Raw genomic sequence first — 24,301 nt, 5'->3', positions numbered from 1 at the left:
GGCTCAGGGAGCTTCTTTATTGTCCAACGCTGGACTTCTTCTGAACACATTGCGCTGCCTTTTTTCATCATGGGCAGAAACCCAGCGCCCCGCCAAGAGACGAACACCGACCGCAGTGTGCGAGCAAGAGACAACAAGCGACGACACCGTGCTCGCCAAAAGGAGTATGTTCTAGAACTCGAGCGCAAGGTGGCGATGACACGGGAGCAGGGAGTGCAAGCAACGAAAGAAGTACAGTCTGCAGCTCAGAGAGTCGTGCGAGAGAATGCCAGGCTTAGAGACCTGCTCAGAAGGATGGGTTACACCGATCGCACCATTGATGCTTGGGTCGCCGAGGATCAATGCTCGAGCGGCACGGAACCTATCCAGCTTGGGGTGAAATTGCCATCAGGACATAACGCACAGGACGTAGCATCGACTTTTGCGTCACAGAAGATCGAAACCCCTGATTTACCAACTGTTCAGACGACCCAGAGAACAAGGTTCTCAGTGCAGGCACTTGATGAAGAACCCTGCGCGGCTCTAGCCTACGTCGACTCGGAAAGCGAGAATTTGGGAGTATTGCCCACCCAGACATCGACGGTTACGTGTAAACGATCTCCTCGGCAACCGCAAAGAGTGGACCAGCCAGGGGCTCCTTGTAAACTCATCACCATGCTTGCGGAAAATCCAGCTCTCGATATCACGCAAGTGTCTCTTTCTGTCCAATCAGAAGATCAACCTTGCGAAACCAATGTATCGCAAAATTACGGCTCCAACGGCATAGAGTGCTCCACTGCGTACAGAATGCTTATACAACATGCCACTTCTGGCGAAAAGATGGATCGAATAGCCGCAGCATTGGAGAGTGGCTGTATGCCGTCGGCTACAGGTGGATGCCGTGTGAAGGAGAGTGTCGTTTGGAGAACATTGGACCAAGAATGCACTTGAAGATGCTTTACGATGGGCGCCTTGAAGGATTACAGGTGGGGCAGCAGACTTTTGATAATCGTCCATCCTGAGCCAACGTATGTTGCGCTTATCTCATCCTGTGCGTGAACTCAGACAAGGCTATATCGCGTCTGGCTTCAAGCTTGTCTAAAACTGTTATAAGCTCTCTGAAATGCAACTCTGCTGTCGTTGCAGTTGCTACCCTTATACAGAACAACAATATGTTCTTTCGGCTAAGAACACGTACAAGGGCGATCACAGCAGCATACAGAGAAGCTTCAAGAAGCATGCGCCACAGCTCAAGCTGTTATAATGCAGGTTTACAATGCAGGTACAGTATGCGCTTTCTCAGCGCGCGGAGAATCCTTGCCTAAGTGGAGAGGCATGCACGTCTCCGTGGATAAATCCGGTGTAGAAGTTTCCAGTCGTGGCAGGTCTTCGTACTTTGCAAGCTACATTTTGACACGGTGAATCGGACTCTGGAGCCTCCGAAGTGGCGATCATCGTAATGTTAAACAAGAGAACAGGGGTGCATTGTTGTTGCAGCTTCTGGCTGTGCTGAGAGGATGTCTGTAAGTATGCGCAAGACCGCTGTAATTTTGCTGTTTGATCTCAGGAACAGATCATGCTCTTACAAAGGGATATTACTGTGCTTGTTTGACCTTCGTAGGACGGTGGGTTGAAGAGTGGTATTGACTGAATGACTCCATAGTCCTACGCGGTGGGGTAGTCAATCCGCAAGGAGAGAGATTAATTAGGGCTTGTTTAATGCCCATAATCCTGATCGGGGCGATTTTCCTACGAACGAAGGGGAGGGCACTAAGCCCAGTCTGTTGCTTTGTGCCAGGCAAGGACTAGCTTAATTTACAATACCAGAGCCAATGCTACAATACTGCTTGACGTAAGCTGCCTCGAATTAGCTTCTGTTGATATGCGATGAGCGCGTCAATCCGGAACATTTCGGACTGCGACAATTTTCTTCCTATCTTAAGGTATATTATTAAACCCCCGAAATATCGTAGTTCTCCTGTACAGGATCTTGAGCTTGTGTGAAAGCCTATCGCGATCGCGAGGCGTGCTGTATGGAAAGACAAAAGCCGCAACAAGAATGTGTAATTTTCTATCACAAACAAGGGACTATCAGACAACCTTGTGGAGTATACAACATTTCAGTTATAGCTGCTGGACAGCCGGGTTGAATGGTTAGAACATTGGTTTAGAGATTTTTTTTCCTGTGCACCGGTTTTTCCTGGTAGCAGGGGGAGACCTTAGTCTATTGGGTACGGTTCCTTCTAACCTGCAGAAGCGCGGCATTTTTCGATCTAAGGTCAGATCCTGCGAGCCCGGAATATGCGGCAATCTTGAGACATTTGGAATTTGAACCTGGCAAAGATAAGGCTAGAGGCCTTCAGACCTCTATAGAAGACAAGAGTCAGAGTAGCACAGTTGTCAATTTGGGCCAACTTTGGTAGTCTAACTGGAGGCAGCTACAACGTTGTAGTTTACAAGATCTATACTGACGACATTCAATACGAGCCCTGGAGGTAGTCAGGCCCTTCTTCCGACGCACATTGTATATTCAAACCGAATAACGTGCTGCCCCGTCTGGTGCACGGTATAACAGTTTGGTGCAGTAACTACCAAAAACTGCATGCACCATAGTAGCAAGAGACAGCTTGCGTTCCGATAGGCCGAGTTACTCTGAACCGTGGTACACCTAACTTCGACCCTTAACTCACGATGGCCTGACCTCGGCAGCTCAGAGGTATGCGAATGCCTCCGGGGTAGGTCTAACGGTGCCAACGTCGTAGTCCCTTTGTCCCCGCTTTCGGAAATAAAGACCTCCACGTTAGATATCTAGTCTTCTGGTCGGTGGATAGCAGTCTGGACGATGGCATGCTCCAAAGTACACCACAGTCAACTGGTCATCCCCAATGGCCGCGCGAAAGCAAAGTTCTTGCCTTACAGATATACCAACACCTTGACATCCTCCAGCTTTCGGTGTACTACATCAGAGTAGGCTAGGACCATGAACTGAGAGTCTGCAATCGCATGCGGCTGGCGCTTTCCACCTCTTACCTGCGCCGCCCAACAAGGCCGATCAAAGTCCACCAGCGCGGAGGGCTACACCAGCGAGATAACCTCCAAGGCCGCAATCACCGAGCGTACAAGGGGGACGGTTCTAAGCGCGTCACAGAAGATACCAGCGTGAGGGGCAACACTTTGTGTCGGAGGGAGTGAAGGTATCCACCGATCGCCATCTGTTTGCTGCTAGCGGTCCGTTGCAGTGTTTGCTAACGGTCCGCTGCACTGATTGTCCAGCTCATTCGGTTAGCTCAGTTTGCTTCCCTAACCCTTCACTGCTATCCCCTTCTACTATATAGTCTCGATCGATTCTAGCCCATAGCTCTAAGGATCAATCAACATCTCAACCCTTCCACACTTTGACTGCTGAGAACGCTGTGTTGTTGAGCACACCTGTCGGAGTCTTGATGTATATATATAACTATATATATATATATATATATATATGAGCCCCTAGCTACGCACAACACCTCCTCACTCTCATCCACTCCCTTGACTCTAACTGTCTCCCCTAGCTCTAATGTGCTTGTTCTTTGATGAGCTAGAATGCTAACTATATTTTTAACATTTGTACCCCAAGGACAGCTTAAAGGCAGCATATTCTACTAGCATATGTGCTCTTCTCTGCTCATTCCCTGCATCACTAACTGCTTCACAGGAGAGGTGTTTTTCTGCATTCACAAGCGGCTCCTGAGGAAGCTTGCACTCTACGATTACTATGATACTATTAAAGATGCCAAGGGCCACGCCTTCAAGCAGCTGAACCAACTGGCTAAAGACAAGAATGGCGCGTTTGAATGGCCCCACATAAGTGGCAGCAAGGGCGGCAAGCACCTTAAGCATTAGCTTGTATATCCTATGCTAGTGCAGATACACAGCGCTGGCCTCTTCAGCCTCTGAACCGCTCCGCCTACTCAGGCTAACCATGAGAATTAGCACTGAGCGAGACACGAGCAAAGTGACAGCTAGCATATTAGCAACTGCGTGCGATACTGGTGAAGCGGCTGCCGATACCGCAACTGCTGAGCGCAAGACAAGGGTTAGCACGCATGTTGATGCCAACAAGACGTCTGGGGCCGCGGTGTCTAGGCCTGAGAGCTGCGGTCATAAGCACATGCGAGAGGATACCGACCTAGATAGCAACACTGGCAAGACAATGTCCAGGGCCGTGATTTGCAGACTGAGTACATTGAATGCCTCTAAGCTGAGCTATAACGGGAGACGGATGCAAGCAATGGGGGTAGGAGATAGATCGGACGCCGTTGACGAGGGCTTACTGTGATGCGAGCCATGATGGTGTGAATGCCTCCTGGCGGGTGCCTGGGCTTGAGGATTGCAGTGTGGGTGTGCTGGCAGATTCATTTCACACTATGCATTGGTCCTCCATCAAGAGGCTACACAAAATCTCAATCTAGACCATATTGGATCCAAACTCCTATCCTCGTCATCTCTTCTCAAGAGCACGGCTTCGAAGATTCCGAGCCTATCTCATCCGCCCATCGAGTCCTTGCAGATCCCTCTCCAAATCGTTCCATTGCCCTGTCTGCTGGTTGAACGCCTCCTGCGGCCTCGGGTCCTCATAGCCCGCACGGTCATAGTTGTTCGGAATGGGGACCTGCTGGCCCGGCTGCTGTTGCCCGGCGCCTGCGCTAGGCTGGACACGCACCATCTGGCGGAAGCGGTTGACCTCGTCGAGAATCATGCGTTTCATCTCTGGAATTTCGTCGACGACTTCGAACTGGAAGTCGAACGTTGTGGGGCACGAGGGCTCGTCGGAGGCATCGTGCCAGATCTGCAGGTAGCGGTGCTCGAGGGCTTCCTCAACGGAGATGCGGCTTGAGGGGTCGAAGGCGAGGAGGCGGTCGAGCAGGTCGAGGGCGTCAGGGTTGGCGTTGCGGAAGAGGGATTGGAAGGAGATCTTTTGCATGCGGGGGAGGTTGCGGACGTAGTCTTGGGCACGGGGGGAGCCGATGCGCGAGAGGGTTTCTTCATTGGGGGTTCCAAGGTAATGCAGGATCTGGTTGAGCTGGTCGACGTAGTCGCGGCCCTTGAAGAAGGGCTTGCCGCCGAGAAGTTCAGCCAGAATGCAGCCTACTGACCATACATCGACTGTGCGGCTGTTAGCCTACAAATTCGGAGTTAAGGGCAGACCATGTGGAGTCCGGTTAAAGCGGCTCTGGACCCTGAACATGCTACGCATGCGCTTTGATGCCGGTGAAAGTGGAGCATGTTGTGTACGTACTGGCTTTTGTGTAGCTCTGGAAACTTAACATGATCTCAGGAGCTCTGTACCATCGAGTTGCGACGTATTCGGTCATGTATCCCGCGTTCTCCTCAGGGTCCATGGAGAAACCTCTCGCCAGACCAAAATCGCAGATCTTGAGCTCGCAGTCGGCGTTTACGAGCAGGTTACCGGGCTTGAGATCGCGGTGGAGGACATTCGCCGAGTGGATGTACTTCAGACCGCACAGGATCTGGTAGATGAAGGACTGGAAGTGTGCGTCGGTAAGGGGCTGGCCGGAGCGGATGATGGCTGCCAGGTCGCACTCCATGAGCTCTGCGCCATTGTTAGCATTGTTCAATGTGTGCGGTGCTGGGGAGGGCTATACCCTCGTAGAGGTAGCACTCATTGAAGTTGTCTGGGCGGGGGATGTCCATGTCGTAGAGACATGTGATCTGTATGCAGTCAGTATGTGGTTGTGTGTGGATTTAGATGTGCAGGCTGCCTACGTTGCGGTGGCCTCTGAAGTGCTGCAGCAGCTTGATCTCGCGCAGGGCGCGCTTGGCAAGGATCTTTTTGCTAAAGACATTGGTGACCTTCTTGATGGCGACGCCCTCGCCGGTCTGGTTGTTGGTAGCGGCGCTGTAGACACGACAATCAGCATCCTGTGCGCGGCCTGCATGTGCCCGCGCGTCCTTACCAGACAATGCCGTAGGCGCCCTGTCCCAGCTCTTTCGTCACATTGTACCGCTCGTCGACGACGAACTCCTGGTTGAAGACCTTGAAGACCTTGCGGTTCGCGAGGTCGGACATGGCGGCGGTTGTGGCAGCTCCTGCTGCTGTTGCTCAGGCTCAGGCGGGGTCGTGGGGGGGATGCTGTGGCGGGGCGAGGCTGTCGCGGCAGTCAAGCGAGCGTGCCTGGAGATTGCGCGGCGGTTGATCAGCAAGGAAGGAGGGCAGGCTTTGCAGGCTCCAGCAGGCGGCAGCTGGGATGTTATACTACGAAGGACAGCTCTAGGCGCTGCGGCCGAGATTCAGGTGTGATGACAGGCACAGGCAGGACAAGGCGGGGCGACAATTCGAAACGAGGAATTCTTACGTGTGGATGCAGACAAAGGCTTGCACAGATCCTTCACCGCACAGCTCAGCAAACGCGAGAAGATATGAGGAAGCGATTGACTATGGCACACACCAGAAAAAGCGGTCGTGCCTGTCGCGTCTCCCGTGAGCTTGGAGGGGTGAGACTGGGTCGTGCAGCTGATGGTGAGCCTGATGTGGCTAGCCGCAGGGAGCTGCGAGCTTAGCAGACCGCTCTGTCCGAGTGAACCACCACTCAGCATCAGATCCAGCGAGAGGCACTGACGTACGTGCCACAGGGCTGATGCCCATTCGAGCGACATCACCGTTGTGCCCCGTGGAATCCACGGATTGGCGTTCCCGTTGCTCGAACGAGGAGGTTGAGCTCGTATCATCATAAACTATGTATCAGGTGACGAAGCGTGTCATAGTAGCGATATGTATCGGTGTTGATAGTATCTGCGTGCAAGTACTCATTGACAAGAAGGAGTATTCGCACAAGGTAAACCATCAATATATCCAAACCCAGCCCTATATACCTATGATTCAAGATCTTGAACGCCATACCCGCCGCCCCTGTTGCGCCGTATGCCGCTAAATAGATCGAGATGGACTCCACCGATGGCGCCAACACCAGAAAAACGCCAATTGTAAGTATGCATCAACCCAACGCCCACAACACCGTAATCATGACTCGTAAGAGAAGCGCCGTCTCGAGCTGTCCGTCGATGAAGGCGCATCGAGAGGAGAGATGGGAGAGAGTAGGTCATCAACGGAGCGACCGTCTCGCTGTGCACGATATGGTGGCAGTTGAAATAACGTATCGCCTGCCTCGAGATGGGCCCCGTTTCTGGGTGCTCGTGGTGTGACGGGTGACACGCCGTTGCTTGGTAATCTGGTGTTCACCATGGCGATATCATCCAGAGATGCAACTGGAGCAGGTCGAGCAATAGTTGATGTGGCCTGAGTCCTTGCATTTGTATCGACCCCATTGATGTTCTTTTCTCGAACTAGCATCGTCTCTTTCTCAGACAGCTGACGACCGGCGGCTTCCTGGGGGGCAGGGATGTCTCCAAGCATCTCGTAAACAGGTCGTTCGGTGTTGTCCACTTCCATGACCTCGATGGAGCCTTTCTCTTTGTCGTCTGTACCCATCTCATGCCAATGGACGTTCGACTGTCCAGGGAGCTCGGCCTTGGGAAACACGTTTGGCACCTTCTCGCTCACAGGTGAAGAGAGAGGCTCATCTCTATCGGTGGGCGACGCCTTCCTTGCGGCCTCTGCTTCGGCGGCATCAGCTGCGTACTTCGCTGCTATTGCGTTGCAACGTCGACGCCAGAGGTATGCAGCAATGGCAGTGGCTATGAAGATTACAATGAATACGCAGCCAACAGCGATGCCGACTATTACCCCTGTGTGAGATTCTCCCGTTTTCGTGATGGCGGTGGCCACTTCCGCATAAATGGGTGAGACGATAGATACGACGTTAGTCGGTTTGCCGTAGGTCCAGTCGCACTGATAGACGTTAAAGCGAGATCTCTCCCAATCCACCTTGATGTAAGCTTCCTGCAAAAATGTTTTCCCTAAAGCCCACTGAGTTTTGTTGTCGCCACGTCTCAAAGGGAAGTATCTTGTCGTTTCGTTCAAGCCCCTGTAAGGGTGTTGGGCTTCCAGGTCAAATGCGGCGTAGGGTAATGTGATTTGTACCGTCTGATCCGTAGTGTGTGCCTGGCGCAAGCTGAATGTGACACTGGGATCCTGAGCCAGCAGTGTTTGGTGCAGCAAATCGTCCACGAGGTATAGTTTAGTTGTGTTGTCGTACGTCAATCCGAATGCTTTCTCGAAAGCTTCACAAATCGCCAATGGTAGCCAGAGCTCTGCTACAGTCGTGTCGATCAACAAGGTCACGTCATCCGTCCCAGCTGGGAGAAGGTTGATGTCGGACCGAGTGGTGGTATTTGCAGTCAGTCCAGCAAGTCCTACAACCAAATCACGTTCGTTGTCAGGTGAGAAGACGAAAGAGACGTTGTTCGAAATATATCGCGAGGAATCGTAGCCACCGAGGGTCAAGCTGCCGAGGAACAGCGTATCATCTATGTTGGTCAGAGAGTGGAGATTTGAACTGAGGGAGTGGTGACGTACGGTACTGGACGCCCGCTGTGTAGCCGAATGACAGACTGGGGATATTGCCTTGCTCAAAAAGCCTTGTCATGTAGCTAGGTACGGGAGGCGTTGACAATAAATCGGCCGAAAAGTTCGTTGGCTTTGGATGCAATCCCAGCTGACCCAGCCAAAAGTTGGAGTTTTTGAGCGTACCGATCGTGGTGTTGTCGACTGTTGGACCCTCCTCTCCCGGTATACCAAGCCCAACCGCATCATAACCGTAGTAGCCATTGCCAGACAACCCATAAGTACCGCCGACCCAGAGACCGTAGAAGCCTTGTTCATCCCAGGTGCTTGACTCCGTGGTGTTGAACAAGTATCCGCGACTGCCCTTGCATTTCTGGTCGAATCCGATCACCGTCTTGTTGATGCTCGTATCCTCGTACTGGCCTACACAAGCGTCGCGATTTACAACCCATATTTGCTGACTAGCTGTTGACGGAAAGACATTAGCAATGGACTGTTGTGAGCCCACTCGCAAAGAGAAGGTATTCCATGCTCCATCAATGCCCAAGAAGCCCTGGTCTGGCGCGACTATTATAGGCGCTGGTACGCTCGACACTCCTGGCAGTAGTGTGTAGCCCGGGGTGGTGGTGGTGTTCTTCTGCACATAAGTGGCCGAGCATAGCGAGAGGGATGTCCATAACAGGAGCGTTGTCGTGTAGGCGCAACGGCCGCCGCGGTAGAGAAGCATGACGCTAAGCTTTTAGTGGAGCGAATGGAGGAAGGCGTGACCAGCCAAACATCTGCAACCTCGACAACAGTAACGTATCACCACTCCAACATTGTCGAATGCCTCCAGCGCTGGGAAGATGAGGGTGAGAAATGCGGAGGCAGCGTGATAGACCCCGAGATAGGGCTGGACTAACTCCAAGATCTCAGCCGGTAGTCAAGGGATCCTTCGCAGCCAAGGCACGCTGTTCTAGGGGCGTTTGGCGCCCTCGACACGGACGTTGAGCTCTCTCCAGAACGCCGAGTCATGCGATTCGCTGCGACTGCGGCATCAGGCCTGCTGCGATAACCACCTTCCTGCCGCGGCTTTTGGCTTTGCTTGACGGTCCAGCCGTTCTTCCCAGATGCCGGATGATAGTTCAAAAATTACATCCGGCGCTGTGTGAGCATGGTGCCGTCTGGTAGCAAATGGTACTCCTGCCGGCCCCAAGTACAGCCCACAGATTCGACATAGCAGCGCTCAACACCTGTTCTCACAATTTGAGCTCTATGCACCTGGAGGCTTGCAGCATGGCGCTCCGCCCGTAGACCCTGACCTCCACATCTTCGGCTGCCCGCAGCCACTCGCTCATGACGCGAGAGACGTACTCTGGTTTCCCTCACTTGAGTGTTCTTGTGAAGTCTAGCCCGCCGAATTCTGGCTTGTCAGCGCTACACTAAATTTTCCATCTGATCGGCATGCTCGACAGGGGAAAGACCACAAGATTTCGACCCATCTCGCCGGCTTGCATGCCTTCTCGATGCAGCTCACATGCGTCTCCAAACGTGTTGTATCAACTTCGCCAAACCCGCAGCATGGCATAGCTGACAGCTGTGCCTTCCCAGGAGCATAAACTGCAATTTAACCCGTGCCGCATAGTATCAACAATCAGCAAGGAATCGATATATGGTTGTGCAATCTACATGGCGAGCGACCAGCGGGGGCGCACAAATACAAGCAATCAACCATGTCGGGAAAGGTACAGCCGGTTCGTTAGTGGCTTGTACCCCAGAGCTAAGGTGTCAACGAGCACCAAGTGGTTTACACTCAGCTGGCTTCGCTTGACCAACCTTGGGGTAAGAAACAGCAACCGTCTTAGGTTTCCGCGAGCATGAGCAAGTCATTGGTAGAGAGGTATATTTCACACGCAGAGCGTAAGCTCGACTGTGAGTTGATTGCTGGAAGAGGAGAAAGGTTACGAGCTGTGCCGGACAGCACCCAGCTGGTGGCTTGGGTCTAGTCAACAACTCTTGTCCATACATCGACGACTTCCACGAAGAGACAGATCGGTCGAGTCCAAAACACGTTGGCCCGCTCTTAACGCTGAACCAGATATCCCCTTCCTCTCGTTGAGTCAGCATGTCGCTACGAATTCGCTCATTTACGCAGCATATCTGAATGAGCTGCACATCGCGAAAGGCATGGTTTTGCAGTATTCGCTCGTTGCCTTCTTTTTGGCGCCTTTATCGACAGCCATCAGGTTCCAAGGCCGTGGTAGCGCGAACCACACAGGTAAGGTCACGTCCCTCGACTCGTCCTCGTAATTGACTAACCAAGCCATCAAGCCGCTTCTTACTCTAACAGCACAACAAAGGTTAAGTCTTTAAAATCAACAACCGCGACTGCTTCACAAACATCGTCAATAGTACCTTCATCCTACTACAATTATGTCGCTAAAACTGCGTTACCGAGCGGTTATGTAAATCCTAGGCCTACCGATACTGGACCTGCGCCAATCGATTCTTACGATGCGACTCTCCACAACTATACGAGGACATCAAATGCATCGTGTACTGTTCACATTCCGGATGCGAGTATCGAGTGGTGGCACCCTGCAACTTATACCCATCCATTGGCGACGATCACGAGTGTTTGGGGTAATTACTCGAACGCAAAATCTTACACATTCTTACTACACACCACATCCTTCGATGCTGTGAGCGCTCTCCAGACTGAAGAAGTATGCATCTCCGGATGGACCACATTCACTGAATGGAACTGGACGGCTTGGGAATGCATACCCTATACCGAAAAACCAATTGCCGCCAGCACGGCCGTAGTTTACAGAACAGCTGTCCCACCCATACCTTCTGGTAGAGAGATAGCTATGTCCGAAGTCTGGAATTACGATATTATACTTAATGATCTGCCCTCAATGACCATATCGATCTCGGTTGGACCGAACGCTACTACTGTAGGAACGATGCCAACTCCCTTCGTTCACTTCACAGCTTACGAGGTCGAGCATGGAAACAGCACAAAGACCGTAGAGTTGAGCTCCGTCTACGTGCAATCGTACTGGCGAAAAGGCATCGAACATGATGTAACAGCCACCGGTCCAGTTCCGGGTGGTTTCATGGATCAAATCCCACAGTCGGCTTGCTATGTTGGAATTCTGCAAGCCGTTGTTACGGTGATCATTTTCGTTGAGATGTTCTACATCAACCAGCCAACTTTTGCCCCTGGCATTGTTCACTGGGAATCATCGGCTCTCGGTTGGGATGATGAGGCCCCATTAGGAGTCATGGATCAGACTTTGACCAGTATACAGTCGCATATCATGACAGATTGGAACCTCTCCGGAACGATGACCGAGCCAGTGGGACCAAGGACTACCGAGCAGCAAAATCCTGCGCCAACAGTGAAGCCTGGCGTTGTCAGTGACCCCAGAAAGGAGACCAAGCCGGCGCAAGTACAAACTGTTGGTACTGTCGGCACAGCTCCCGCTGTGGTGGGTCCATCGTCTGTTGTAGTCGAAGGCTCACAGACTTTGAGACCTGGAGGCCCAGCTGTTACCGTCAGTGGTACTCCTGTCGCATTGGCTCCGTCAGCTACTGCGATTGTCGCGAAAGGCACATCATTGCCGCTGCTTCACAATCAGAAACCTGGGCAACAACAGACGGTTGGCACTTTTGGAACAATTCCAGTTGTGGTGGGCCCATCGCTAGTTGTGGTTGTGGGCACACAAACATTACAACCTGGAGGGGCTCCCATCACACTCGGACCTGGAACTACTGTATCGCTTGCACCTTCAGCCACAGCCCTCGTCATTGGGGGCACTACTTCGATCCTTCCACAAATCGTCAATGTAGCACCTCAAGCTGCAGCACCGCCTGTTTTGACGATAGGTCCCACAACTTTCGTCCCGAATGCCGCCACACAGTTCTTCATTGGACCTGGGCAAACATTGACACCAGGCGGCACTGCCGTCATCGATGGTACAAAAGTCAGCCTTGACTCTTCAGCTGCCTTTATAGTCATAGGCAGCTCAACACAGATCTTGCTATCATCTGGTTCAGCGTCAGTGCAGGTCAACAACGTGCAGCCAGAACTGGTCTTTGGCGATTCGACATTCACGGCCCTGCCTACAAGCAGCAGGTCTGAAGGATCTCCGGGCAATTGCCCGAGTGATCCCAAGAAATCCCAACAACAAAACCAAAACAGCCAGATCAATCAAGACGGGTCAGGCCCAACCTTTGTTATCTCGGGCCAAACTCTTGCGCCAGGCGGCGCACCCATTACAGTCTCTGGCTCGACACTCTCCCTGGCGCCCTCCGGATCTTTCCTGGTAATTGATGGGTCAACGACAAGCCTTGTTATACCGGCCGTAGTTGCTGCGGCACATATCACACCACCACCACTGACAATCGGCAACGGCGTCTTCAGGCCTCTTACAGGAATAGGGACAACCTACCAGATCGGCACCGCTTTGCTCACCCCAGGAGGGAGCATAGTCGTGGCTGGAACTACCATTTCTCTCGCCCCAGGTGCCACAGCGCTTGTCGTCAACGGAGTCACCACTACTTTATCAGCTCAAGCGCAGCCGATCATCACGAATCCTCCGCTGCTGGCGATAGGGAGTCAAATGTACACCGCGACACCCGGGACTGGAACAACGTTTGTTATTGGAGGGCACACGTTGACTCCTGGCGGCACGATCACGGTCGATGGGACGACTATCGTCCTCTCGCCGCAGGCGACAGAGCTCGTGTACGGCAGCTCGGGTCGAAGCACGAGTACGGCGCTGTTTCCAGCTACGACGACGAGAGGGACGAGAACAGCATCATCGGCAAGTGCGAGTGAGAGACAGAGTGGAGGAGGGCAAGCTGCACCCACGAGTTCACGAGAAGGAAGAGCATGGCGGCCGGGGTCATCTATCAGCGCTCCGCTCGGTGTTGTGGGTTGCTTAGGGTGGTTGCTTGTATGAGACTTTACTCTGTTACACGCGTGACTTGGAATGGCATTATAACTGGCGTTGGAGGAATCTGCATGGCATGGCATGGCATTAAGCATTGGGAATTTCACGATGGAGACTGCGGTTGCAGTATTCTAGTGTCGTAGTTCTTATGCGCCGCCCTTTTGGCGTAACCAGGTTGCACATCGGCGTGCACCGACTATACAGTCTAATGTATATACTACTGATTCACAGTCAACTTGCACAATCACAAGCGAGTCAACATCATCGCAAGGTGCCCTCTGCCCGGAGCATGTGATCCTCTTCTGCCTTTGACTTTTGCAGTTACATGCCACAGCCAAGCACCACGCCTCATCAGCATCAACGGCCGGCCAACACACCTCCATCAAGAAGGTCACCTTTTCTCCCCATTTACTCCCGTGCTCGGGTGACAAAATAAGCCGCACTCACAAAAAGTGTGCTTCTGCCAACCAAAATAATCGCACAACACCACACAATATCAAAAACCTAACAAGACAGGATTGTAGAGAATATCTTATTCTACAATTCTGTCTTTTTCTAAGAATTAATCTCAAGTCGTTGTTGCGTGGTATCATGGCAAAGAGGGCGACCTTGTTGGTGTTCCTCGACTTTTGGCTGGTTTAGAGTGCCCGAGGTGCCGCGATGACTCCAAGATGCCTCGTGACATGAGGGTGTTGATGCCTGGCCACGATGCTCCATAGGGCTTACCGTTGTGCCGCGGCGTTTCTGCGTGATGGTCCCTGACCGAATCGAGAACGCCACTTCCGACCTTAAATCTCTTTGTCGGCTTGCCAAGGTGCCCACACTCACACCACATTTCACTACCCCATCATGACGTGCTCGCTGCATCGCGCACACCGAGTGATGTTGCAATACAGCAACCTCGTTCCTCAATGCTTCTCTTGCTGATGCAGCATGAAGGGCATTACGAGCAGACTTACAATTCAATACTTCTTCGTTGAGTTGGACAGACCTGGAGTTATGTTAGGGGCGCAGTGCAGCAAAATTTCCCTGAGCCGCTTAGGCATCCAATGACCCCCTGCATGGATCATAGGCGGTACGACTCGTGTAGCCTTAAAATACTTCATTCAATTCCGTTTACCCCTGCCGAACTCGCCGGAAGAGGTGCTTTGTAGACTCGCGTAGGCTTTCAGAGGAGGCTTCCCTGACAACACCTGCTGGCACGGCCCCTATTGCGCTCACGATATCCTACGGCCCGCGCGATTGGGTAAGTTGCGTTACAATGGCGTCGTGAAACTTGCTCTATTGGTCGCGTAATCGATGAACAATCAGTTTGTGCAAAGCTAACAGCAGAATGCCAAGAGAGAAGGAGATGTGGCTCTGCGACCGGTCAATGTCTTTCTGTTTAGAGGTAGGACGACGGGAAGCTTGGGTAGGTTAAAGTAACCTCCATGCCCTGGCGTTTGGCGGCTATTAACCTTATAATATTTGCCTTGAGGTTTTGATACTTACTTCGAAGGTTGTTTATTAACAACGAGCTATGGCTCTCAAGTACGTCCTTGCGGCTTTCGCATTGGGTGCTGCGAGTGTGAATGCGCAGACAACAGACAACTCGAATTTCTACTCGGTCTCGGATGACTACTACAACTATGGCTACACCAGACGGACTTCGTCGAAGACTTCAATGTTCTGGACAGCCACACTCCGGTACATGGACTATGTTTCGGTGAAACCATACACCTACGCCGGCAGTACTACAACCTACGAATACACATACACACGTACGATCAATCCAACAGTAACACCAACAGTCACAGCGACATACTCCACAGCCTACGAGTCAACCTACATAGATGTCGAAATTGTCCAATTGTACTACGCTACCGGCGCAGTTGCGGAGTCTGACTTGGTCTCGAGGACTACCTACGATTACTACGATACGACAACGTCGTCGGCGACAACAAGGTCGACCTACTCCACAACTGAGTACTACATGCCGGTTACCATGACAGCGCCTGCAAGCTGTCCTACGATCTTCACCGTGGCGACGCAAGCCGAGATCTCATATATCCCATCCATCGTCACCGATCAACTCAAGCCCACATCGACAGAAGTCAGCACAAGCACTGGTCGATCGTACGTTGCTGAGTACGCAACCTGGTACCTCCCCGAGGGTGCAGCACCGTTCACCAGCACGGACGACGACAACTACTACAACTACATCGCCTCATGCACACCCCCACCGGCCCAGTACACAAGCAGCACTCGCACCTCTGGCGGCAGCGGCTCCTCTAGCTCTGGATCGGACGACGATGACTCCTGGACAGACTACCGTACCTGCTACTTCGGCGGCTGTACAGACCTCAAGACATGGATCATCATCATCGCCACTATCCTCCCAGGTATCTTCCTCCTCGGCTTCCTGGAATCCTGGTTCTGGTACACACGCCTGATGAAGGGCAAGTCCGCCATGCGCTGCGGCACAGTGTGCTGGATCCTACTCTCACTCTGCGTTCTCTGTTTTACCCGCATGCAAGACGCGCGCAGCAAAGAAGACCAGAAACTGCTCCAGCAAAAGTGGAAAGAGATGCCTGCAGGCCAGAAGTTCAAGAACTGGTCTTGGGGCTTCAAGCGCCGCTACCCTGTCTCTCTTCTCGGCCAGTTCTCCAAGCAGACTGTCGGTATTGTGCCGGAAGGCCAGCCACTGCATCCAGCCATGGCTCAGGCGCCCCCAGGGCAGGTCTTCTACTACGGTCCTCCTCCGCCTGGCGCACCTGGGTGGCAGCAAGGCCCCAACGGCGGTACACCGGGCCACCCCTTTCCGGCGCAAGGCTACCCACAGCAGGGTGGCTACTACGCCACCAATGTGCCGAAGGATGCCGTGGTAGTTGGCTCGTCGCCGGTACCGGGTACAGCTATACCACCACAGGCTCCTCAGCCAGCGTACCATCCTCCCACATCGCCGCCGCCGAACGCTCAGCTGCCACCGCAGCCTCAACAGGCGGCACCTTCTCCTGCACCACCGGCACCTGTTGCCGCTCCTACGAATGTGAGCGAGGTACCGGCTTCACAAGCTCGTGAAGCGCCAGCTGCTCAGGCAACTCAACCATCGCAGGCCCCGGCAACAACGCAGCCGCAGCCCACACACCCTGCGCCAGCGAAGAACGAGACGAGCGATGACTTGTACAAGTAGAATCCGGAGGCATAATACCGAGGTGTGAAGAACGGAGGACGAAGAATCTTGTCGAGCGTCTTATACTTGCATAACATAGCTTATCATCACATAGAAGGAAGCAAGAAGAAGATACCCATGGCGGCGATATTAGCATAGTCGTAAAATTTAATAATAGAGTAATTAAGCTCAGTTACCAACCTGGTGCAAGTTCATTTGCGACTCTGCTCGCCCCCTCAACGAGAGGAAGGAGGAGCCAATCCGCGACTTCTCCCTAGAATGCACACCTCGAACATCTTGCCTATCTCCACAATCAAGCTAAGGTACTATCTCAAGACGTGGAGAGCGTAACCAAACACCACCATCAACATCACCATAACCCAGCCTTCTTATCGATAACCAAACCCTCCCAAATTCCACCACCCCACGTCACACCCTTCTCCCCTTCACAACAACACCACAGTCCTTACCACGATGTCTGATCTCACCGCCCCCGATCCTACCGCCGACACTCACTCGCCCCTCGAAGCGCTCCAGCAGCGGCACCTCAAAGAACAGCGCGACCTAGCCTCGCGCATCACGCAGAAAAAGAAACAGGCGACCAAGAAAATGCGCAAGGGTGTTAATGACGAGTGCGAGCGGCTGGAGCGCGAGCTGAGAGAAAGGCAGGCGGAGGAGGCGCGGGCCTTGAGCGGCGAAGCAGCTCCCGTGGAAGAGGAAGAGGAAGAGGAAGACGTGGAAAGTGGGCGAGGGGAGGATGCTAAGGACGAGGTGGTTGATGTGAAGATCGAGGGGCTGCGTATAAATGGGCGTGCAACGTCCTCGCCTACACCGTCTGCACCGCCGTCTACACCAGCACAAAGCGAGCCAGGGCAGGGCAAGAAGAAGAACAGGCAGAAGGAGCGCCTAGCGCGGCGCAAAGCAGAACAAGACGCCGCCATTGCGCAAGCAGAAGAAGAAGCCCGCAACGCGCCGAATCCACGAGAACTCGAGAAACAGCGCTTCGAGCCGCTCCTCCGCCAGAAGGGACTGCAATTGCATGAAGTTCGCGCGGATGGACATTGCCTGTACGCCGCAGTCGCCGACCAACTAAGCACCCGCAGTCTCGACCTGACGCCCAAGATCCCCATTACGATCGCGGACTCTGAGAAGGCATTGCCATATAAGAAGACCAGACATGCGGCGGCGGGGTGGATAGAGGGGCACAAGGAGGACTTCGAAGCGTTTATGGAAGACCCGCTCGCAGAACACGTCAGGAAAATCAGGGAGACAGGTGAATGGGGCGGACACTTGGAGTTGCTCGCGCTGGCGAAGAGCTATGGGGTCAGGATATGTGTTCTACACAGTGACGGACGCGTGGACAAGATTGAGGATGAGGCGGCGCAAGGGGACAAGGAGGAAATTTGGCTGGGCTACTACAGGCACAGCCATGGGTTGGGCGAGCACTACAACAGTCTGCGCAAAGCGGAAACGGCAGAGGCGTGATCGGTCTGGACCTGGTTTATGGTGGCATTGAGGCTTTGGTTGAGATTGGATTTGGGGAGCGGATCTAGGAGTCTACGTATGCCGCCACACGCTCACACCATCCCGCACCACGCCCTTAATCACACCAACGTCGTGTGTCCGCCGTGGTGTGTAGTGCGCCACCCGCACCAGCGCGCCTTCTCCCGCAGCGCGATCCGTAGCTACCACCACGCCACCCCCGTCATACGATATCTCCTCGCCTGGCCGCTTGAGCAGCTCCGCGTGCACGGTGGGTGGGAGCGACCACGGCGGGCCGCCTGAGGAAGCGGGCTTGTGCGTGGGAAACTCGAGACAGATGAGTGTCCCTGTCTTTGCGAGGAGAGAGGAGATGCGCTTGGCACAGGCTGGGCGCAGGTCGGGCGGGAGCGCGCATAGAAACTATGGCCAATTTCAGCTGTCGTCCTCGAACCTCTTGAATCAAAAAGTAGCAAGTCACGTACCGTGTTGTCGTATATCACGTCAAACCCATCGCTCCCCTGAACGCCGGCTTCCTTCAACCACGCATCGTCGAAAAAGTCTCCCACCAAGCAAACTGCCTTCCCCTTCCCCGCGCCGCCGTCTTTCGACGAGTACTCGCTTTCCAACGATCCCGATCCAGCGTTTGCGAGATACTGCTCCGCAGCCTTGGCAGCGTGCGAACTGACCTCCAGGCCGTACGCATCGTACCCATACGCACTGAACAACGCTACATCGTAGCCCTTTCCGCAGCCTGGTACTAGGACTTTGGCTCTGCGTCCATCTTTTGCAACTGGTGGAGGCAGTTCGATGGGCGATGGTGCGGAGCCGGCTGCTGGTGCGCCGGGCGTGGGATTCTGATCGCTCGAGACTGGTGGAGAGGAAGGGTTGGCGAGAAGGTCGATGAGCGCGGGGTTTGCGTAGCCCCTGTCCCAGGGGAGGAATGTCGCGCTTTCCCAGAGCGAGTCCCACCCAGAGCTCTGCGCGGTGGGGGTTGTGTCGAGAGAGGAGAAGTGCGTGCGCAGGCGGTCTTGGTTTTGCGTTGCCATGTTGGGTACTCAAGCTGGCTGAATCTTCAATGCTGAGTAAGTGTGAGCTTGAAGACGTTGAGAGGTGTCAATGGCTCGGATGAAGCTAGAGTGTTGATGTGTGAGGTTGTTGTTGTGGGGATGAGGTGGGACAGAATACCCCGCTGGGAAGCGTCATGTCAACTCTTCTTCGGCGTTCGAACGGTGTCGTGAATGCCGGTCGTGCTCACTTATCGAATGTCTCTCTACGTCGTGAGAGACTCGTGTCGAGAAGTGAGCTCTATGTGGACTTTAGTCACGTTGTTGATACTGTCGAAGAGGGTGAGGAGAACTCTGTACTGATGGCTCAGTCCTTTGTACCCGTTGATCATTGCGTCTTCCCCTCGTTGCATAGCGGTCGCTAAAGTGAGACACAACCTTAACATCACATGATGATGGAAACGACAACGACTGTTACCATGTTCGTCTTACAAGGTCCATCTCTACTCTCCAGATGCCACCACCACTTCTCCCGTTCAATCAATCAATCAACCAATCAATCATTCAATCCATCATTCATTCCAGCAATTCTCCATGCTTGCATACTTCCGCGGTGGATACTAGTGCCGGAAATAATTGATGTTGGAGCGGTGCTGCTTCCGCAACCAAACCGGCACCAAACGGTCCTCGCTTCATTAGCGAACGAGCTCGCATGTCCAACATCGCTTTTCCAGACCGATCATGTCCTTCCCCTCTTTCTGTTTGTCTTCCTCGTACGATCGTCGAAGGAGCGGAGGCCCAGAAGCAGCCTTTACGTTGAGAGCTGGGATCGGCACTTGCAAGAAGTTTAACGACCGAGGACACCGAGGTACCTCGTACATGAGCGAGAGCCGGATAACGACCAGCTGGCTCGGAAAAGTGTACTCAATCTGTGAATGCGGCACAGAAACTTCCAACATTTGCAAACCTCACTTCTGGATGAAGAATGCCAGCCTCAAGAGCCTCTTCGCTTGAACGGGCGATGGAGGATGGCTCTGCGCCTGAACAACCTACCACGCACATCGGAAGCTACAACGAGAAAGAGAAGGATTTGGAAATAGGTCCAACTGGATCAATCCACGAAAGCACGGAGGACTCCAATTCTATTCATTCACACGCCTCGACGGCTCCGACTATTCCTCAGGAAGAGAAGAATGTACGCCCTGCCATACTGTGTACGACCACGTCTGTTGTCCCGGAAGCTGTCGTTGTGCCCCGTGCAGAATGCCGTGGTCTACTGGCACGATTCGCCCTCATTCCTGAAGTTCAGAATCCCTATCACTATTCGCGAAAGACGAAATGGCTTCTGACATTCATCGTTGCGTTTTGCGCCATGGCTGGGCCTATGGGAAGTGCCATTGTCATGCCTGTGCTGCAAGACATCTCCAAGGCCTTCAACGCGAGGCATGAGATCACCAACATGAGTGTTGCGGTATACATGCTCAGTATGGCAATATTCCCTCTGTGGTGGTCGAGCTTCAGTGAGCGTCTTGGGCGACGAACGATCTACATCATCAGCTTCGTCCTGTTCGTTGTCTTCGGCATATTGTCTGCCGTTTCCACCAATATCGCCATGCTCATCGTCATGCGAGTCTTCTCGGGCGGTGCAGCAGCCTCGGTGCAGGCAGTGGGTGCAGGAACTATTGCAGACATTTGGGAAGTGCGTGAGCGAGGCAATGCGATGGGTATCTTCTACCTTGGACCTCTTTGCGGGCCGCTCTTTGCTCCTATTATTGGTGGCGCGCTTGGTCAAGGGCTCGGGTGGAGAAGCACACAGTGGTTCTTGGTCATCTATGGTGTTCTGACAGTCATCGCCATCATCTTCGCGCTGCCGGAAACACTCGCAAAGCCGCTTATCACGAAGCCGGAAGCCAGACCAGAGCTCATTCGAACAACGACGCGCGCATCCACTGTCGCGAAGACAAAGTCGATCCTTACGCATCTCAACCAGATCTTCGTACAACCTCTCACTATCCTCGCCTGGCTGCGCTATCCGCCTGTTCTACTGTCCGTGTACTATGCTAGCATCACTTTTGGTGCCTTGTACATCCTTAACATCTCTGTTCAGGCCACTTTCTCAGCGCAGCCTTACGGATTCTCTACACTCATTGTTGGACTGCTGTACATTCCGAACAGTGCTGGCTATCTCTTGGCTAGTATCTTTGGTGGCCGCTGGCTTGACAACATCATGCACCGCGAAGCCCGAAAAGCTGGCAGGTACGATGAGAAGGGCAAGTTGGTACTCAGACCAGAAGATCGCATGCAAGAGAATGCGTGGATAGCGGCAATCCTGTGGCCTGGTGCGCTGATATGGTACGGATGGACGGCGGAGAAGGGAGTGTTGTGGATCTGTCCGATGGTTGCGAACTGTATGTATCCCTACCTCGTCCCTTCCCCCGCCCTCATGCTGACACATTTTAAGTCTTCTTCGGTGTCGGATCGATGCTGATCTTCTCCCTTGTCTCCACGATGCTTACCGAGTTCATGCCAAAGCGTGCTGCTTCTGGCATCGCGCTGAACAACTTCCTGCGCAACATTTGCTCTTTCACCGGCGCCATGGTCGCTGAACCTATACTAAGCGCTATTGGCAATGGCTGGCTCATGACGATCCTGGGCCTCTGGAGCATTATCACAGGCTTCATGGCGCTGGGCGCGATGAGAAAGTGGGGCGCGCAATGGCGAGTGAAGATGGTTGAGGAGCTGGGTTGAGCGATGGCTCCGTTTGTTCATTCCTTCTTTGATAACCTCCACACAGTACCTTCCATCCCAGCTCTCTCACCTACACGACATCATCCACACCCAGAAATTGCACTCGAACTTCTCCGCCATGCCGTTCCGTGATCGAGACTGGGAGGACTTTCAGCGCGACTGCGATTTTTTTCCCGCGTACACAGATTACATATTTGGTATGGACGCACGTTCGGAAGTCGCAGATGAGCCAGGATTGCACCCGCAGATCTTCGAGCCACCGTCACTGCCTCCACAGCGCATATATGGCTTGCTTCCGCCCGTGCAGTACCCTGTCGCCTACGATCCGGTGCGCGATGAAACTCAGCCACGCCCCTACACCATGCCAGCTCCGCTGCCTTCATTGTTGAGACATGAATCGCCCGTGGAGTCTCTTCTACCAACACCCTGTCCAGCCCCGCGCTCCTTGCCCCCGGCAGGTCCATCGATGGCCTTGCTTCGCCCAGGTGAACTCACTGCAGATCTTTCATACTCCTTCATTCCACAGCAGGAGCGCATGATTGCCAACAAGAACATCACACAAGCGTGGAGTACCATCAACAGCGACGCTGTTCCAGCGCAAAAGGCGAAGGCGGTGGGCTACCTCAAGAACATGTCGCGCATGGCCGCAATCAAGAAGCAGGAGCACCAGGATCGTATGTATCAGGATCACGCGTTCGCAGGGCTGAAAGCGCAAGAGACACAGGCAGAGGAAGATGCAGAGCGACAAGCAGACATGCGGCACAGTGGACGGGAAGGATCAGCATACTCCGACAGGTACCCATACAATGAAACTCGTCAAGCAGAAGCAGAGACCGAATGCACAGCCGAGCGGGTCCTGGCTGACCATGAATATGCCGTCCGCGTCATCTCCCAGCTTCCCGCATATGTACAATCGCACCTCCCACAGCTATGGACTTGTACAGAGATCATCGCTTTGCAAGCTCCTCCAGCCGATCCGGTGCAGCTCGATGTACACCGGAAAACACAGCAGTACCTGAGGAGCTTCAAGCAGTCACTTCCTCCGAAAGGAAGGCAGTGGCTTGATCTTGTTATCGATGGGATGCTCAAGATTCGCAAGCAGGGCGGAGACCCGTTGACGGTTCTGGAGACGATGCCGAGTGTGCAGGATATGTATGGGATGGGGGGGTGAGAGGCCTGGGGAAGTACCAATGTCCGCTGAGACAAAGCATACTGAGACTACCTATCGAGCTTAGCTTGGTATCTCAAAACGATGCATAATATAGTAGCACCTGGGCTGCGAGGTATAGGATGATATGACCACAGTAATTTTCTGGAATGGACCATGGGCTTGCTCATTAAGACGTAGCAGACGGGAACATTGGAAGCTTTTCAGTTTTCGGGCCTCTGCATCAAACTCTACCTGCGTATTCACCTCCTGCTTCGCACTCGAACAGCTTCTGAGCCCTGGAACTCCACTGCATCCTCCCACTGATTTATGGACGCTTCTCCACACGGGCGAAAGCTATCCAAGATTTTTTTTATCTCTTCAGCCTAAGCGGGGCTTTCGTTAGAACTGCGTGTTTGTGTTGTCTTTACATTTTGACTTACTTCACGGTTGTATGTCGTTTCGATTCTTGATACAGAACCGGATCCCAGCTGTTTGACCATCGTTATCAAGAAGCTTTATATCCAAATCTCCTGGCTTTGCGTTAAGCAAAGCCTGGCGCATCGCATGATCTGAATGGTGAGCAGCAATATGTAGGATACTGCGACCATGGGTGGTCAAAGCAGTGTGACTAGCTCTCGAATCTAGCAGCAGCCTTGCCGCGTCTCCATGATTGTAGTGAGCTGCAACCGCTAGGGCGGTGTAGCCGGCATGATGTGGGATGTCGAGATCTACACCTTCTCTCAGGAGGTATTCGAACGTTGCGGCGTTATCGTACGCTTGGGCAGCCAAGTCATGTTAGGACCGTGTGTAAAGCTCTATCGAGCTGGCGAAGCGAGCTCATTGTCGAAAAGCGAGCGGAGATCTGCTGGTGTGCCAAAACCAGTAACGAAAAAGACTGTCACGAGAGGTGACACTATGCGCGGGAATCTCAGCTTTATCTGGAATCCTGATGTCGAGGAAGTTTGCATGTCCAGCGAGAAAGCTCTCTGCAGAAAGAACCATTGGGGAAAGTAATACGTGATCGACCGTTGTCCGGAGCTCTACTTCTGGCAACAGTGTCCATCACACGACTTCTTCACGGCAGGGAGCCCGCTGTATCTGACGAACAGTGATCCAAGACACCCTTGAAAGGTGCCGCGAGATTCCTTGTGGCAGATGCAGATACAAGTGTGAGGAGATCGAGAGCCCCAATATTCGGCGCTGATTTGCAACTGGGGTTGAATCCATGATGGCGCTGTTGTCGAGCCCATTCTGACCCCACCATGTGTTTAACAAGTGCTATAATTTCAACAGACTGAGAGGTAGTTGCGTATGCTGCCAGCTGCGCTGTTCGAAAAGTGCCTGTTGTCTCTGGTAGTTTGCACTTCCCCAAGACTTTGC

General features: G+C 53.3%; 9 protein-coding genes across 9 annotated transcripts; 6 read left to right on the top strand and 3 right to left on the bottom strand.

The window, feature by feature from the left end:
• Nucleotides 1-69: 69 nt before the first annotated feature.
• On the top strand, nucleotides 70-930 carry BU25DRAFT_349156 (uncharacterized protein; the record flags this gene model as incomplete). Its single annotated transcript, XM_033703234.1, has 2 exons — nucleotides 70-459; nucleotides 550-930. The coding sequence occupies 2 exons, from the start codon at nucleotides 70-72 to the stop codon at nucleotides 928-930; spliced, it is 771 nt and encodes a 256-aa protein (XP_033558010.1).
• A 3,467-nt stretch (nucleotides 931-4,397) lies between these two features.
• On the bottom strand, nucleotides 4,398-6,159 carry BU25DRAFT_167316 (SLT2-like MAP kinase protein). Its single transcript, XM_033700791.1, has 5 exons — nucleotides 5,937-6,159; nucleotides 5,746-5,878; nucleotides 5,625-5,691; nucleotides 5,258-5,572; nucleotides 4,398-5,124 (listed from the first exon to the last, which is right to left on the bottom strand). Exons 1-5 carry the CDS (start codon nucleotides 6,047-6,049, stop codon nucleotides 4,499-4,501), a joined length of 1,254 nt encoding a protein of 417 aa, XP_033558009.1. The 5' UTR covers nucleotides 6,050-6,159; the 3' UTR covers nucleotides 4,398-4,498.
• A 696-nt stretch (nucleotides 6,160-6,855) lies between these two features.
• On the bottom strand, nucleotides 6,856-9,255 carry BU25DRAFT_167321 (acid protease). Its single transcript, XM_033700792.1, has 2 exons — nucleotides 8,456-9,255; nucleotides 6,856-8,406 (listed from the first exon to the last, which is right to left on the bottom strand). Exons 1-2 carry the CDS (start codon nucleotides 9,168-9,170, stop codon nucleotides 7,001-7,003), a joined length of 2,121 nt encoding a protein of 706 aa, XP_033558008.1. The 5' UTR covers nucleotides 9,171-9,255; the 3' UTR covers nucleotides 6,856-7,000.
• A 1,176-nt stretch (nucleotides 9,256-10,431) lies between these two features.
• Nucleotides 10,432-13,464, top strand: BU25DRAFT_167203 (uncharacterized protein). Its single transcript, XM_033700788.1, has 2 exons — nucleotides 10,432-10,700; nucleotides 10,754-13,464. The coding sequence occupies exons 1-2, from the start codon at nucleotides 10,610-10,612 to the stop codon at nucleotides 13,393-13,395; spliced, it is 2,733 nt and encodes a 910-aa protein (XP_033558007.1). The 5' UTR covers nucleotides 10,432-10,609; the 3' UTR covers nucleotides 13,396-13,464.
• A 1,115-nt stretch (nucleotides 13,465-14,579) lies between these two features.
• Nucleotides 14,580-16,784, top strand: BU25DRAFT_167206 (uncharacterized protein). The gene is made up of 2 exons (XM_033700789.1): nucleotides 14,580-15,116; nucleotides 15,177-16,784. Exons 1-2 carry the CDS (start codon nucleotides 14,906-14,908, stop codon nucleotides 16,556-16,558), a joined length of 1,593 nt encoding a protein of 530 aa, XP_033558006.1. The 5' UTR covers nucleotides 14,580-14,905; the 3' UTR covers nucleotides 16,559-16,784.
• Nucleotide 16,785: 1 nt separating this feature from the next.
• On the top strand, nucleotides 16,786-18,122 carry BU25DRAFT_167207 (cysteine proteinase). Its single transcript, XM_033700790.1, has one exon. It carries the CDS (start codon nucleotides 17,012-17,014, stop codon nucleotides 18,020-18,022), a length of 1,011 nt encoding a protein of 336 aa, XP_033558005.1. The 5' UTR covers nucleotides 16,786-17,011; the 3' UTR covers nucleotides 18,023-18,122.
• BU25DRAFT_433881 (S-adenosyl-L-methionine-dependent methyltransferase) lies at nucleotides 18,095-19,065 on the bottom strand (the record flags this gene model as incomplete). Its single annotated transcript, XM_033708821.1, has 2 exons — nucleotides 18,095-18,439; nucleotides 18,502-19,065. The coding sequence occupies 2 exons, from the start codon at nucleotides 19,063-19,065 to the stop codon at nucleotides 18,095-18,097; spliced, it is 909 nt and encodes a 302-aa protein (XP_033558004.1).
• A 979-nt stretch (nucleotides 19,066-20,044) lies between these two features.
• BU25DRAFT_461608 (MFS general substrate transporter) lies at nucleotides 20,045-21,771 on the top strand (the record flags this gene model as incomplete). Its single annotated transcript, XM_033710460.1, has 2 exons — nucleotides 20,045-21,431; nucleotides 21,485-21,771. 2 exons carry the CDS (start codon nucleotides 20,045-20,047, stop codon nucleotides 21,769-21,771), a joined length of 1,674 nt encoding a protein of 557 aa, XP_033558003.1.
• Nucleotides 21,772-21,889: 118 nt separating this feature from the next.
• On the top strand, nucleotides 21,890-22,942 carry BU25DRAFT_461607 (uncharacterized protein; the record flags this gene model as incomplete). Its single annotated transcript, XM_033710459.1, has 1 exon — nucleotides 21,890-22,942. One exon carries the CDS (start codon nucleotides 21,890-21,892, stop codon nucleotides 22,940-22,942), a length of 1,053 nt encoding a protein of 350 aa, XP_033558002.1.
• Between the last annotated feature and the right edge of the window lie 1,359 nt (nucleotides 22,943-24,301).

The sequence above is a fragment of the Macroventuria anomochaeta genome, assembly GCF_010093625.1.
Source record: "Macroventuria anomochaeta strain CBS 525.71 unplaced genomic scaffold BU25scaffold_34, whole genome shotgun sequence".
Taxonomy (NCBI): Eukaryota; Fungi; Ascomycota; class Dothideomycetes; order Pleosporales; family Didymellaceae; genus Macroventuria; species Macroventuria anomochaeta.
Note: the sequence above shows the minus strand (reverse complement) of the source record. Positions and strands in the feature narration are given on the sequence as shown.